Raw genomic sequence first — 16,185 nt, 5'->3', positions numbered from 1 at the left:
ATCCCTGCTAGCAAAGAATTAATGGTTCCTAACACCCACTCCAGTCAGTTAGACAAGATGAGGAACTCCAGCAAAACTTGGTATGAAGATGATCAGGGCGATTCATAGTTTAATTTATAGATTTTAGGCATATGCCAAGCACTGGAGCCTCGATGGCTCAGTTGGCAGACCAGCAACCTCAGACTTCATGGAGGTCTGTGGCGAGGGTTCAATCCCCGCAGCCGACTGGCCAGAGAAGGGGGACACTTTGCTATCCGTGTAGACACCCCGGGATTATGTATGTAATCAACGGATAGGTTTGCTGAAAGCAAATGGGTGTTACAGACTAACATACACACATAAACAAAGCCACTCCAACATCTTCTAAAAACATAACAGACACCTCACACATCTCGAACTGTCGATCTAACCGCCCAGTTCTCCTTGCTGCTGGGAGAATGGGAGCTGCGGATATGGTACAATACATGTACACATTCGTTACCGGGGTCTAAGCGATGTCAGGCAGGGCAGCCAATCGAGGCTACGGCCTAACCCCCCCCGCCAAATCAAAAGTCCTTCAAAAGAAGGCATCGTGCTTACCCCATATAAAAATGGGTAAAAAGCACGTTAAAACGAAGAAGAAGGCATATGCCAAGCACTGGGGCAACTAATGCCAGTCAGTGCTTAAATGGAAGTTGACAGTAAAAGGTTTGAAAGGTGTAACAAGAGGAAAACCTCGCAGTTGCACTATGAATCAATTGTTAGGAAACAGTGGACAGTAAGATGGAAGAAAGAGAATATGAATGGAGGTACAGTAAATGAAAGTAGTTGCAGCTAGGGGCCAAAGAGACTCTGCACAGAACTGTAAGTAATGCCTGCATTGCACTGCATGAGGTGCACTGACAGCACTACCCCCCAGGGGGAGATGATCAGGGTGGGGAGAAGAAGTGAGGGCATGCTTCACAATCTCCTTCATAGCTGGAGATGGATGGCAAACCCACAAGGAACAGCCTTGAATTTTATAAAAGCAATGTTGTCATGAGTACAACACTAGAAATGAGTTGGGGGAGGCCATGGGTCAATATTATCCTTTGCTGGTTTCTTGTACCTTCATTTTATGCCTTATATAACCAATGATGTCCCAGATAGTAGCGAACAGTGACAAGAAAAACGCATGGTTTGAGGGGTTGTCTCAACTGGAGTCATCTAAGCTCAATGGCTAAGGCTTTTTTTTGAGGTTTTAGAGGTCTCTGGAGCTTAAAAATATCACAAACTCAATTGGGTACTTCTTGAAAGGTTATAGCCATCTCTGAATGCTCTACAACACAATCCAGTCTTTCAGAGAATTGAAGCATTCCATCTTGCTGGAAATCAAGAGCACTTTTGGGTGGTAGGTCTTTGGTGTAGTTGACATCTTATGGTGGCTGGAGTCCTAAGCATAGAGAACAGAATAGAAGCTGCCTTCTGCTACTGGGTTGCAGAAACCAAACTAATCTTCATTAACAAAAATAATCTCCTCTTCTTCCTCCTTGATAGAAATAACAAAGGTACTGCAAAAGATATGTTGTTAGAAAAAAGTAATGATTGAAGAAACAGTTTCTCTCTGGCAGGCAATCCATGGCAATAGCAAACAGAGTATGATGATAAACTATGCTCCCTCTCATAATTTCAAGGTCAACTGCTATGAATCAGCTTCTTCCAATACATCTCAGCCATTTAAGATGGTAATATACTCTTGCTACTGTCCTTCATAGAATGAAAGCTTAAGGGGTTAAGATTAGTAGTATCCTTGGTCAGTTTTTTAAGCTGGCGTCCTTCCAAGCAGAATCATTGTTATACAGTCATTGTTATATTCACAGCAGAGACTGACAGTAGGAGTCCTGCCTTTAGGGCAGACTCCTACTGTCAGTCTCTACAGTAAATATATATTGTCCTTAGGGCAATAAAAGATCCTGTCATCCTAACCTATAAAAGATTAATCACAGTTACTAATCTTCCCAAGATTGCTATCCCCATGATATTAATCACCTTCTTGACTGTTGGAGTGGTCATGGCCACAGTTGTGATCACAGCTAGAAGTTAAACAGAAAAGTACTGGTCATGGTCTCATGGCTGGAGCTTTTATAAATAAAAAAGTATGCAACTTTTGAAAAGGTCAGCAAGCAACAAAAGTGGGGCAAAGTGTGTTAAAACCACTGGTTAAAAGACTACTACTATTAATTCTCACTTTTCACTAAGTTAAGATAGGTGAACATCTCTGAAAGAGGATTATTACATCACAATGAATTACAAGAACAAGAGAATACATAAAATTAAGTAGCAACCACATGTAGCAGCCAATGCAATACAAATGAATATAAAAGAAAAATACAAATATCCTTAACACTACAAATGTAAAACCCCGAAAAAAACATGGTGAAGTTAAGATAGTAAATACATGCCAAAGCACCAAAAGTGATTGAAGAGTCCTCAAAACAAATTCCTGAGCAAAAATCAGTACACTTACTCAATGCTGTAACATAGCAAACTAAACAGGAAAAGAAAGTAGTTAGTGCAAACAAAACATTACTTCAAAGTGCAAACTTATTTATCACTTACTAGCTAGCTGGTGGTAACACAAAAATTATAAAACCAATACCAAAAACATTACCAAAAGATAAAAAAATTGAAAATGTGCTAAAAAATTAAGCAAAGTTAACTGCATGAGGACAAAAATATAATCTGAAAAAAAAAGAACCTGCTAAATAATAATTCTGTCTTTTATAACTTTTTGAGAGACCTAAAGTGACAGTCATCATCACCAATACTGCCAATGTTGCATTACACAAAGGGACTCTGTGACATACAGCCACTCATGTCAATCCTCTTTTGTCTCCACAGATTCCCACTGATCTCCAGCCACCCTTCTAACAGTTCTCACCGAAGAAGCCCAGCTGACATTATCACACTATTTTCCCAGGGTTGTGTGAAAGACACATCAATCTCCATCTTCCTTTCATCATTGTCTCATCTGCTTAAGGGGCACCCACAATTTTCATCATGGTATTATTTCTTTCACTTTCCCGCCATCTGACTCCTAATATTCTCCTCAAGGCTTTATTCTCAAATTGACAAGATCTTTCAGATATAATCTTAACATACCATATGTGTCTTTATACCATTACAGATTGTACTAGACTTAAATACTTAAATATAGTCTTACTTCTGTAAGCAATTTCAGTCTATTTGACTTTCAAATCTTATTCAGCCTGGCCACTGTTTGATTTGCATTTTCTAGTCTCTCACTAAATTCCAACTCAAGAGAACATGTACTGGATATCACTGTTCCTAAATATCTGAAAGAATCAACCTCATTAATTCTTACTCCATCTAATGGTTGGTGCATGCTCCAACTCATTCCTTAGATATGTTTTGAGTCCCAGCTCTCTCGTTACAAGATGCATCCTACTAAGCAAGATTTATAAATCTTGTTATGTTCTGCTGGTTAAAACTACATCATCTCCATATTCAAAGTGTCAACTTTAATTGTTACTCAAAGTCTAAAAATTTTCTTGCATCTCCATGCACCTTTTTTTCATTTTAAAATATCTGAGGAAGTTAAACAACAAAGCGAAATAACATTCCCTGACAGTAACTACCATTACCTTCAAATTCCATTGATATGATTCCATCAACATAAATTTTACATCTACTTCATTCAGGGATAATTTAAATTAGTTTTACACATTCAAAACAAATGCTACAGTGACACGAGACATTCTGTAATATTGGTCTGAGGACACTGTCAAATCCCTTCTCATAATAAAATGAGATTTTAAAATTTTATACACTGTTCTTTGCAGCTCCTTTCTTTTTGAAAAACGATCTAGTTCATTTCTAAGATTTTTATAAATTTCTATCCCCAGCCTATTAAGAATAAGCATAATGAATATAAATATTCTTATCAAATCTACTGTCAGTGTAGTGCCTCTATACTTACCACATTCAGTCAGGCCACCTTTCTTTGGTAATTTTGGTATGATATCTAATTCACAATCATCAAGCTTTGTTTCCTCATTCCACGTTCTGCACAAGTGCCTAGTTTGTAAATAAAGTATCATTCCATCTTCAGCTAAAACCATTCCTGCAGTGATTCCATTGCATCCTGGAGTTTTCCATCTCCTAAGTTTCTTAATTTCTGACTCCACCTCAAAATGTGAATTCAATCATTTCAATCATAGCTCATTTACGACCTTCTTCAGTTTCTGGTATATCAACCAAATTATCTCCCTTATATCTCTTATGGATGACCTCACACAGTGTTCCTGCCCAATCGTCTTCTCTCTTCTTCTGATGTTATTACTGACCCATCCCACCTTTTGGCAAGTATTTTCCTCTTGTTTCTTCACTTATAACTACTTCATAAATAATTCTATGGGTTCCCCTAACACCAATGTCACGCCCTGAATATTATGGCTTTGTCAACATCCTCAGATGTTTGTCCAGTTATTCATGCTTTTCTCTTCTTGATCTAGGTTTAACATGTGAACATGTGTATATGTGGAAAAAAAACTGAAAATGATTGGTTGTGACTACTGGAATAGCAGCCCTGCTACTAAGTAAAGCAATACTCTGTGTACTGTTACTGAGTAACAATACACAGAGCTCTTAACAACAGTGCAGGTTTACGAAAAGTGAATAAAGTCAATGAGACATACCTGAGGTAATGAGACTACCTTATCTGATATACAAGGGAATGGTGAACCTAAGAACATATGGGACACCAATATATAAGAAATATATGACTGATGGGGTTGTGATGAAACACAGTCTTACTGCATATACATAAAGGACAAATTCTAGAGTTGTCAAAATGATACATATAAATACTAAATCACTTAGTTAGTAAACAAACGTACATCATAATCAACCACATCCCTTATGAAAAAAATGAAAGGTAAACTTCAAGAAATCTTTGCATGTGATACCTTTGCTGCTGCATTAACTCCAGCTATGATTCCTTGGGCTGCAGCTTCTTCATAACCAGTTGTTCCATTTATCTGACCAGCTAAGAACAATCCTGATATTCGGCAAGTTTCTAACTGTGGTGTAAGTTCTCTAGGATCTACATAATCATATTCCACTCCATACCCTGGAAAAACAGTATTTCTTCAGTATAAATTTTGCATCACTAAAAGTAACTGTAAAATGAAATGTGTACAAAAGTAATGCAAAAAATGTAACCTTTTTATAAAATAGATTTAAAAATTGTACAAATTTCAGACATTTACAACAGAGTAAAAGTAAACTTAAAATCTCACCGTATAGCCTACAGTGCTCAGTAATGAAATTATCACCAAACCAGTAAAAAACTGAAAAACTTAACATGCACTTAACTTCATATAAAGATCTCAAAAACATGAAGTAAAATATACCTGGCGTGACCATTTCACAATGCTGTAGCCCAGGAATAAGCCTAAGCAAAGCTTGTTGGTGTTCAGCTGGCATAGTGCAAGACAAGCCTTGTGGATATATGAGACCACTATCTAAACCCTCTGGCTCTAACCACACTTGATGCCGACGGCCTGCAAACCTTGATAAATGATAGAAAGAACAGCATTTAACAAAATACTCACTAAGCACTACTTCTGCATATATAAAAGGTGAATCAATGAGTTATGAGTTCAGAACTAAACACAGTATAAAAGGGAAAATGTTAAATTATTTTCATGTTTCATCATCAATACAAAAACAATACGGAAAACAGGTTAAATACAAATGAAAGGCCATAGTTTAGCACATACTATCCACGTAGGTGATAGATTGCAGTAAGTCATGCAATAGTGTACATTACTGGAAGCCCATACACTTATGATCTGCTTTAAATGTACAAGATAGGATTTTATCTTAGACTGTGGTGCTGTACAGTAGATACATATTCACTCACCTAAGAATTTTTGATTCAATTGAAGGGCAGTAACGAGGACCAGTTGTTTCTTCTTGCACATGACGATTTTGATGCAGTGTTTCATGCACAATGGTCTCTACTTCAGGAGTTGTGTAAGTCAGATAGCACAGCAATTGGTCAGAAGGCTGTAGGAACCATTTTACTCTCTCAGAGTACTGCACAATACTGTCTCCAGTATTCTATAACTATTTTTCATCTCTTTAATATCAAAGGAATTTTCTTTCATTCAAGTCCTTCCTAACTGTAAGCTAAAATCATTTCTTGAAAAATTCAAGACCACTTAACATACAGTGCTATACTTAACTAAAACAACCATTTTCTTAAACGCACAGAGTACTTAAATACAATCACAAAATAAATTGCCAACTAAACTTTTCTGGTGAGAATTGCATGACCGCAATTATCAATGAATTTAATAATAGCACTAAGTTAACAATTTGAAATGATCAAGAATGGTGTCAGACACTCACATCCAAAGAGAAAGAAAATTTCCACCTGCAGAATTCTGTTCATATTTACTCAAGACTGGAATCTGTGAGTAGGTAATTAATGTTCGATACTTTCTTACAATGACAATAGATTTCTTACATTTCAAACATAAAACAGAGTAAAACTTTTTCCTATTCCAGCGCAGACTGTCCAAAACAGCATTTACTTCTGGAAAAACTGTTGGATTTCAAAATGACCAAAAGTTGAGGAGTGTGCTATAATGCTATAGTCACATGCAAACATATTATATATACTATTTGTTTTTTATCATAAAATCTCCATCAGTAGTATGTTAGGTTACATCATATTACTCAAAGTGACAAATTTTTAAGTAATTTGTAATTTTCCTAGCATAATAACCTGGTCTTTACATAGGGGATTTACTTTCAGCACAAGCTGGACCCGGCTGTTCAACTAAAAAGAAGGTAGATATTGGTAGTTGGCTACCGATGGTAGGGGAGGAATACTATAAGTCTGTACTGTAGAGTACATACAGTATGCTATCTGCCCTCGATTGAATAAATTCACTTACTTAAATCTGGAAACATGTAGCTAAAGATACGAAACATAAAACTTGAATTTGCTATGTGCCAAACACCAATGGCATAATACACAAGCAGAGAGAGAGAGAGAGAGAGAGAGAGAGAGAGAGAGAGAGAGAGAGAGAGAGAGAGAGAGAGAGAGAGAGAGATTGTGTGTGTGTGTGTGTGTGTGTGTGTGTCAAAAGTGTGTGTGTGTGTGTGTGTGTGTGTGTGTGTGTGTGTGTGTGTGTGTGTGTGTGTGTGTGTGTGTGTGTGTGTTGTCCATTAATTATTCCTTCAGGGAGTACTGTACTTGAAAAGAATTAAGACTACAGAATGGACATCTATTATAATAATTTCCTTGGCTGTCTTTCTGTCTCTCTGTGTGTATGACTGCCTTTTTGTGTCTGTGTGTGTGTCCGGAGGCTTCTGGGAATTCTGAAGGCTTCTGTGAATTCTGAAGGCTCCAGGATCCTGGAGTCTTTAAGATTTAAGAAGACATTATAATTCAATGGGTGTTTCTCCAGGAGGTGGAAGAAATTATTCCAAAGACAGATTCTGGATTTCTTCCCTAGAAGGAAGCGGATCCAACAGGAATCCGTTTAGGAGCTGAAGACGGCTTCACAGGATCCTGGAGCCTTTAAGAATCTAAGAAGATGTTATAATCCAATGGGCATTTCTCAAGGAATGCTTCAGGAGCTAAAGACCGCTTAAAAGGATCCAGGAGTTGTGAAAATGTCTTCAAGAATCTATCTCTTATATTAATTTCCTTGGCTGCCTTTCTGCCTCTGTTGGCATGTGCAGAGACTTATGGGAATTTTGGAGGCTTCTGGGAATTCTGAAGGCTTCTGGGAATTCTGGAGGCTTCAAGACAATCTCTAGACTCTTCAAAGCCTTTCACCTCCAATTTATTTGCCATAAAACTCTGTTCTTTAGTATTGTGCAAGAATGTAGGTCTAATTGCAATAATATTTTTGAACATAGCAGATAAGGGAATATTATGTAAATCTGTGAGTAATTGCTTAGCAATACAGGCAGTCCCTGGTTATTGGCAGGGGTTCCATTCCCAACGGCATGAAGATAACCGAAAATCGCAGATAACCAAAAATTGGTGATAATAGCGCCAATCCCCAGTTATCAGCACCGATAACTAAGGATCTGCGCTGATAACCGGAGATAGGCACACATTGGCACCAAAAATCCAGTTGTCGCCATCGCTAGACAGTCGCCGTAAAACCAGATTGCCGATAACCGAGACCACCGATAATCTTGGACTGCCTGTACTGCATAGTTTTCATTACATATACTGTATTACAAACAAATATTACTTATGCTTTAAGTGAAAAAAAAAAACACTCTTAGGAATCCCCAAAAGAGGACTACCTCTCAGTTTGGGGTTCAGAGATAAGACAGGTTTCTGACGTCCCCCACCAATCCGGAAGTCTACATCTACTATATTAATTTCCTTGGCTGCTTTTCTGTGTGTGTATGTGTGTGTCTGCCTTTCTGTGTGTGTGTGTCCAGAGGCTTCTGGAAATTCCAAAGGCTCCAGGATCCTGGAGTCTTTAAGAATTAAGAAGACAGTATAATTCAATGGGTGTTTCTCCAGGAGGTAGAAGAAATGATTCTGAAGACAGATTCTGGATTTCTTCCCTGAAGGGAAGTGGATCCAACAAGAATCTGTTTAGGAACTGAAAATGCTTTCACAAGATCCTGGAATCTTTAAGAATTTAAGAAGACATAATCCAATGGAATGCTTCAGGAGCTGAAGACTGCTTCAAAGGATCCAGGAGTTGTGAGAACATCTTCAAGAATCTATCTATAATATTAATTCCCTTGGCTGCCTTTCTCACTCTGTTCGCGTTTACAGAGGCTTCTGGGAATTCTGGAGGCTTCTGGGAATTTCAAAGGCTTCTGGGAATTCCATAGGCTTCAAGACAATCTCCAGGCTCTTCGAAGCCTTTATTTAGTCTCCATAAAACTCTGTTGTTTAGTATTGTGCAAGAACAGAGGTCTAATTGTTCTTTAGTATTGTGCAAGAACGGAGGTCTAATTGAAATATTTTTTAACAAAGCAGATAAGAGAATATTATGTAAAAAATTTGTGAGTAATTGCTTAGCAATATTGTTTTCATTACATATATCATAAACAAATATAACTTACACTTTAAATGAAAAACCCCCTCTTAGGAATCCCCGAATGAGGAGTACCTCTCGGTTTGGGTTCCAAGAAAGGACAGGTTTCGTTTTTATGTGTGAACTGTGGACTTATGGTTTTACCATATTTCAAGACAATTTTGAACTTGTGTGGGAAGTTGAACATAACCTTTTTACCAATTTAATATTCTATTTTATTGTGTTCTGCTTACCATTATTTAACCCTGCATTTTAGACTTTTCATTATTATGTTTTGTTTTGTATATTTTTGGGAGGTTACTATTGTGTTAATTCTTTCACAGATGTCGGTGGTGATGACATTGTGGTGACATGATGTTAACATGGTGGGTGTGATTATAGAGAGGACAAATGCAAACCTTGCAATGTCTATATCTCTCATGTGGTTGACTTTTTGAGACTAGACTTACAATGTCTAAGATGGAGTATGTGAGAGTTTTTGAATTTACAGGCTATTAGCCATAATGAGACTTTTTAGTCAGAGTTAGATTATTTTAACTTGATCATTCGCTTATGATGCATTTTAATCTTTGCTTTGTTTATTCATTACTTGTTGGGTTGCTTTGAATAATAAATCTGTTTTTGTAGGAAAGATTGTGTTTCCTTAGATGATCCACTTCATTTCTTTAATGTGGAATGCAAGAGAGAGAGAATGCGTGAGGCGAATGCTGGAGAGAAAGAGATCTTTGTGTTGACTGAGAGAGAGAGAGAGGAAGAGATTTGCCGAGAGGAAAAAGGCGTGTAGGGCCTAAGGGGGAGTGAGTGTTAGAGGGGGAACAAGGGTCGAAATGCCATTGTCTCCTGAAGGTAGATCGCAAAGACATGTTACATAAGTATTTCTACACAAAATACTGAATCTGTTTTAAGGGGGATAACAGATTAATTTCTGACATCCCCCACCGATCTGGGAGTCCACATATAATACTAAAACTCTGAAATGTTTGGGGATGGCGCTGCCCGTAGACTTTTGTCGATTATTATTAGTAATAATATAATATAGGGTTAATATAGCTGTTAGTAGGGTTAATTTAGCTGTGGGTATGGGTTTGGTATGGATGTGGGTATGGGTATGGTATGGATATGGGTATGGGTATGGTACAGATATGGGTAAGGGAATGGTATGACAGATATGGGTATGGGTATGGGTATGGAAATGGGTATGAGTATGGGAATGGTATGGAATGGATATGGGTATGAGTATGGGTAAAGGTATGTGTATGTGTATGGGTACGGGTATGGTATGGATATGGGTATAGGTATGGGTATGGGTATGGGTGTCAGTATGGATATGGTACAGGTTTGGATATGGGTATAGGTATAGGTATAGATATGGGAATGGGTATGGTACACATATGGTATGGGTATGATACAGATAAGGGTATGGGTATGGTAAAAGTATGGTTATGGTACAGGTATGGGTATGGGTATCAGTATGGTACAGATGGGTATGGTATGGGTATGGGTATGGGTATGGGTATGGGTATGGGTTTGGGTTTGGGTATGAGTATGGGTATGGTATGGATATGGGAACTAGCAAATGCGAGCAATAGTGAGAATCTGCTAGTATATATATAACTTGCTTGACCTTTAGAATTTATGAAGTGTTTAACCTCAAGTGATAACTATGAACTGCCTGCATCATGAGGATCACAGTAAATACTACTCCTATGGGTATGGTACAGGTATGGGTATGGGTATGGGTATGGGTATGGGTATGGTACAGGTATGGGTATGGTACGGATATGGGTCAAAAAGACAGGGATGGGAAGAGGACACTGATGATTATGATCAATGGTTTTCATATAAATGCTTTTCTTTAAAAAAATGTTTGTCATACAAAAACCCATTAACCATAATTAGCCTCAATCACAATTTCTGAGAGAAGACAAGGCAGAAGAGCCTCTAACACTAACAAAAACCCAGATGCAGGCAGTTCAAATCCATAAGACACTGGGGCCAATGATGACCTCAGAAATCCAGGTATCTTTCATAGTAATGGCTGCAACAGAAGATAGCCTTGGATAGTAAAAGCACCTATCGCCTGGGGCATAAAGGCAGGTGCTTAAAAAAAAAAACACCTGTTGGTATGGCTAAACAGCAGAGATGAGGAGGGCGTTTGAATCTCCAACTCCTGAGCTGGGCAAGGGCCTCATGAGAAACTTCAACTACATGCAAGTAGGAAACTATGGAAGCCGACACAGAACAGAAGGATGAGAATAAAAGGGCCAGAAAGACAATTTTCTGGAATCATGGCTTGTCAGCTCCTATTGAGCCATGAAATTCAGTGCCAGCTGAAATTCTCCATGAATACCCACAGCTGGTTGAGACTTGACTGGAAGAGATATGAAGCCTGCAGAAGCAAGGGCAAACAGAAACACAGCCTTAAGGAAGATGGTGTCCAATGGTAGCCAAAAAAAGACAATGATACTAATATGATGCTCCTCTCTCTCTCTCTCTCTCTCTCTCTCTCTAACATTTATTCAGTGCAGTACAATACTGTACTTAATACTGTACTGCAGTGTTACATATACTATATATTTTCAAGTCTGTCTAAGTATGGGATCTCTTGCCCTTTAAAGTTGCCTGTTTTTTTATGTGCATATATAAAGTTAAGTTTCAAAGGAAACATTAGGCTACAAGTAAGGTAAAGGTTTGCATTTACAAAATATATTCACGATAATGATTACTGGAAAGAGAACAAAAATAACATCACAGTTATAGTAAACTGCAAACAGTAAATCAAAATGCTATACTCATCAATACTTACATTTATCCAAACTTTATCATTTAAGAATGAAAATGGCATTGGAGGGTCATCTGCCTCTTGAACGAGACACTGAGAAAAGTCAACTGTATTCTTAGCTATTCTTGGTGGTGTTCCTGGAATTTTAAAGATGTGACTTAATGAAGAGACCTATAAAGAACAGAGAACCTTCAAAAGAATTGAACAACAATGAAATGTCTATAGCAATTTGCTTGCAAGACTGATTATAAGACATTGTGATAAACTAATTTAGTTTTGGCGTAAATTAGTAAATTTTAGTCACTTTCATTTAGTAAATCACAAGGCACTTATTTATGAGGCAGCAACAAGTTGTTGTTGATGGGATCATTAGCAAACCAAGACCTATTGTGTTTGGGGTTCTACAGGGCAGTGTTCTTGGTCCACTGTTATTTTTAGTGTATACTGTACATGCAATTTGGTTGTTGACCTGGAAAACAAGATTGTTCAGTCTGCCGATGATGCAACACTTATGAGAAATTAAGCTGCCCTTAGTGTCAATCGTGACATGGAGCAGATCAGTGAATGGCGTATTCGGTAGGGTACAGATTTTCAAACCCATGCCCGCCTTCAAGTGGATGGGATTCTGCTGAATGAATCTGAAGCTTTAACTATTCTAGGTGTGACTTTTTGACTCACATCTTACTTTCGAGAAACATCTAATGAATGTTGCATGAAAGTTAGGAATTGCATGTAAGGCCTCCATATATTTATAACAGTAACAAAATCAATGCAACCTGTTTTAGGTCATTTGTCCTTCCTTTGCTATAATACTGTTCTCCAGTACGGATGTCTGCTTCTGCCAGAGATTTGTCATGGTGGTAGATTTCTGTTTCCTAATACTGTATTAGCAGTTATGACTTGGACCATCGACAGATGGTCTCTTGTTTGTCAGTTTTTCATAAGTAGTATTTTAACAGAGATCTTTCACATTCACAATTGATCCCTGATCCCCTTTCCTGCAGAGAGCAACCAGATTTTTGCTGAACAGCAGTACTTGAATATGAAGTAAATATGTCTCACTGTTGAACTTCTCAGTCCCAGAGGGCCTTTTATTCCTCGCACATGTTGGACTGTGAAACATTATGAGGTTGTTGTGCATTTGAAACTTCAAAAGTTCAAGTGAAGATGCAATGCAATTTAATAATTTTTACATTTTGATCTATTTATTAATTTGTTAATTTATTTTTTTTTTAATAGGTGAGATCTTTCTTTCTGTATTTCCCTCTACCTTCTGTTACTTCTTTCTAATGAACACCATATTCTTTGAAGGCCTGAATCTCAAGTCTCTTTTGCCCTTCTGGGCTTGTTTCATATGAATAGGGTTCATCTTCGAATAATGATAATACAGTAATCAGAAAATACAAAATGAAATTAACCCCATTGTGAGGTATATATGGTAAAAATTTTCTGAGCCCTGATAATTCAATCAAACCCTGTAAATATATCCTTTTTAAAAGAAAAATTAATTTCTTATATATAAACATGATATTTTTTTATAGTAAAATAAATTTTATATATACTAATCCAAGTAATTACATACCTATTAGTTTCAAACTATCGCAGCAGTGATAGTCCTGCCCACTAATGGGAATACTAGGAACCACTTAGCAGACAACCTCATTCTGTTTGTGCCCTAATGTCCATGCAGGGGAGGAGGGAGGGCTCCATTTTTGTAATTACTTGGTAAGTATATTTTGAAATTTTATTTTCTTAAAAATGTCATTTTGGCACAAGTAACTTACCAAGTAATTACATAGCTGAATCCCACATTGACAGAAGGTGGGATACATGGACATATTCTACTCAAAAACACCAGATCATGTAATGAATTTGAAACAGAAAAAAGTTGCTAGCATTGAAGACAATGCTTGTCGTTCTTATCAGTCAAGAGAGCTACTGCAGGATAATACTACTTCTGGTTGGTGCTCATCTTAACCTGTAGTGGCATGGTGGTATAGCTGTGGAGCGCCTCTGTAAGTGGGAGTTTTGCAGCGATGGAGTATTCCGATGGCCAACAAAGCATCAGTGGAAGTTTTGCAATAAAGGAGTTATCCAAAGGCTAGCAAAACTTCAAGAAAGGCCCCTGCCCTGGGCACAGTACCACAATAAAAAAAAAAAAACAGACAACATTGTCACCTACACTGAAATAAAAACCACAACCCATCCAGTGAGAGTGGTGGTGCCCAAGCACCTCAGCTCCTCCAAAATCGACACCTCACCAAAAGTGAAGAGGTAGTAGGGAGAAAATCTATGCTTCTCTCCACGATACCACCATGCCAATCACTAATAATGATGGTGCAAGGTACTGCAAAATATTAGCACTGTTTTAACTTCATTAAAATTTGTGAGAAGTGAAGACTAAATTACATCCAAAAGGTCGACTGCAGAACGAAAGTAACATCTTGTGCCTAAGGCCAATGAGAGGTAAAGCCGCCTGACCTCCTTAGCTTTCACTTTAGACATAGTCAAAATGCTCTCCTGAATCTGGAGAGTGGTCTCAGAAATATGGTCCATTAGAATGAAGGACAACGTGTTCTTAGTTAGAAGACAAAATGAGTCCACACCACAACACTACAGATTATGGCTGGCCCTCTGCTCTACTGAACCTGCTCTGGTAATACCTGAAAACTCCAACTGGATACAGAGCTTTCTATTCTTCCCCAAATCCAAGGATGAGGGAGAGTTGGCGCCAGATGATCAGGAACTGGCACCAGGCGCTGGGTGCTCTGAGTTGGAGCGCTGCGAAGCTGGCTGCCAGGTGAGCTAGAAGCTTGAGAGCTGGCAGGGCACTCCTAGGCGCTCAGAGCAAGAGCTGGTGTCAGGCTGCAGTTGGCGCCAGGTGAGCTGGAAGTCAGGCGAGGTAAGAGCTCGGAGTTGGTGGGCACTCCTGGGCACCAGGCTGTAGTTGGCACCAAAACGAGCTGGGATGCCAGGTAAGCCAGTAGCTCCTTGGCAGTCATGCAGACACGAGGAAATCCTTGCAGGATCAACTACTTATTGGACTTGGTAACGGTTTGCATGGACTCAACGACACCTTGTACAGACCGAAGACATATGTGAAACCGTATATGGCGGAACTAATATCTGGTATGTTTAGCTGGCTAGATAGCGCTGGGCACTCTAGAACAGAAATTGGAACAGAAATCGGGCGCCAAGAGCTCTGATGTTGATTCCAGGCATTCGGGAACAGGCATCGTTAGGAGGCACTAGTCCTAAAGGGATCATAGAGTTTTTTTTCTTACTTGGAGCCCAAGTAAGGTCTTTCAACAAAAGAGCACTCAGAAAGATCTCATCATCCCAAGGAATATGGACCGAAGAAGAGATCGACGAAACCACAGCGAAACTGCAGGAAGGCTGTGAGGTGAGGCTAGCCTCCTTACTGCTTGACAGAAACAGAGAACAGCAAGCGCCATGTGCATGTGTCTTCAGCAGCCGTGAAGAACCAAAAAACATTATGGTCCTTACTGTCTGTGCCGTAAACCTTGGAACTGGATGAAAACTAAAGGAAGAATTGCAAAAACTCCCTACGAAGTCTGTCAAACTTTAATAACATCTCGGTCGATAACAGAGTCCCCAGCAGACTCATCCACTAATGTTCCAAGTAAGAAAAAGGCTAAAAATTAGCTGACCATCTGAAAGCTTGATTCTCTTGCAGACGCAAAGGCAGAATAATTCTGAGAGTTGAGACTGACATCCCAAAAGCTGACTCTTGTGACGGAGACTGTTTTGAGGAAGAGGTAACGTAGGGCTGGCTGCAAATGTGATGCTATTCCGACAAAGCACCAGAGGGGGAGAAAACAAAAGACATTTGTCTTGCTCCTTTTCAATGAAAGTCAAACTCCCAACTCTCTGAAAACACCAGAGGTGGGAGCTTTCTTCAACAAGCTCATAAATTCAGGACACAAAAGTCCTGTCTGCAAAGACAGGACTCTGAGACACTAATTGCTAAAGGAAGCAGTGTCAGCTCGCCTTGAAAGGCAAAACTGGAACAGACTGAAGAGACAATACTCTTGTGAGCGGGTTGTATATTATGATACCGAAGAGGTGGCGCTGGATGCCTGACCGCTGGTATAAACAGACAAGAGATCACAACCGCTCGGACACTGCTGGACACACAGACACTCGCTGTCTGTGCCCGACACTCGCTGTCTGCCTGGACACTCGCTGTCCTCCTGACTACCTGTACACTTCGACACTACTGGGCGCCTTGGACACTACTGGGCACTTGGATACTCAACAGCTAAAATGAGTCTTTTCAGTGGCTGAGAATCACTAGAAGTCCTGAAGAGG

At 38.9% G+C, this 16,185-nt stretch overlaps 1 protein-coding gene across 3 annotated transcripts in view; it reads right to left on the bottom strand.

Moving 5' to 3' along the window:
* LOC136840615 (protein MTO1 homolog, mitochondrial) overlaps positions 1–16,185 on the bottom strand; it is a 109,255-nt gene that overhangs the window by 34,388 nt on the left and 58,682 nt on the right. For all 3 annotated transcript variants that reach the window (XR_010853665.1, XM_067107321.1, XM_067107322.1), the window contains exons 6-9: positions 11,878–11,990; positions 5,906–6,051; positions 5,394–5,551; positions 4,947–5,110 (exon numbers count right to left, since the gene is read on the bottom strand). Coding sequence is in view for 2 of the 3 variants with exons in the window: in XM_067107321.1 (XP_066963422.1) it covers positions 4,947–5,110; positions 5,394–5,551; positions 5,906–6,051; positions 11,878–11,990 (581 nt within the window). In the remaining variant the exon portion in view is untranslated. The remainder of the gene's footprint in view (positions 1–4,946; positions 5,111–5,393; positions 5,552–5,905; positions 6,052–11,877; positions 11,991–16,185) is intronic.

This window comes from Macrobrachium rosenbergii, chromosome 8 (genome assembly GCF_040412425.1).
Source record: "Macrobrachium rosenbergii isolate ZJJX-2024 chromosome 8, ASM4041242v1, whole genome shotgun sequence".
NCBI lineage: Eukaryota > Metazoa > Arthropoda > Malacostraca > Decapoda > Palaemonidae > Macrobrachium > Macrobrachium rosenbergii.
The sequence above is the reverse complement of the archived record's forward strand: the minus strand, read 5'-3'. Positions and strand labels throughout refer to the sequence as shown.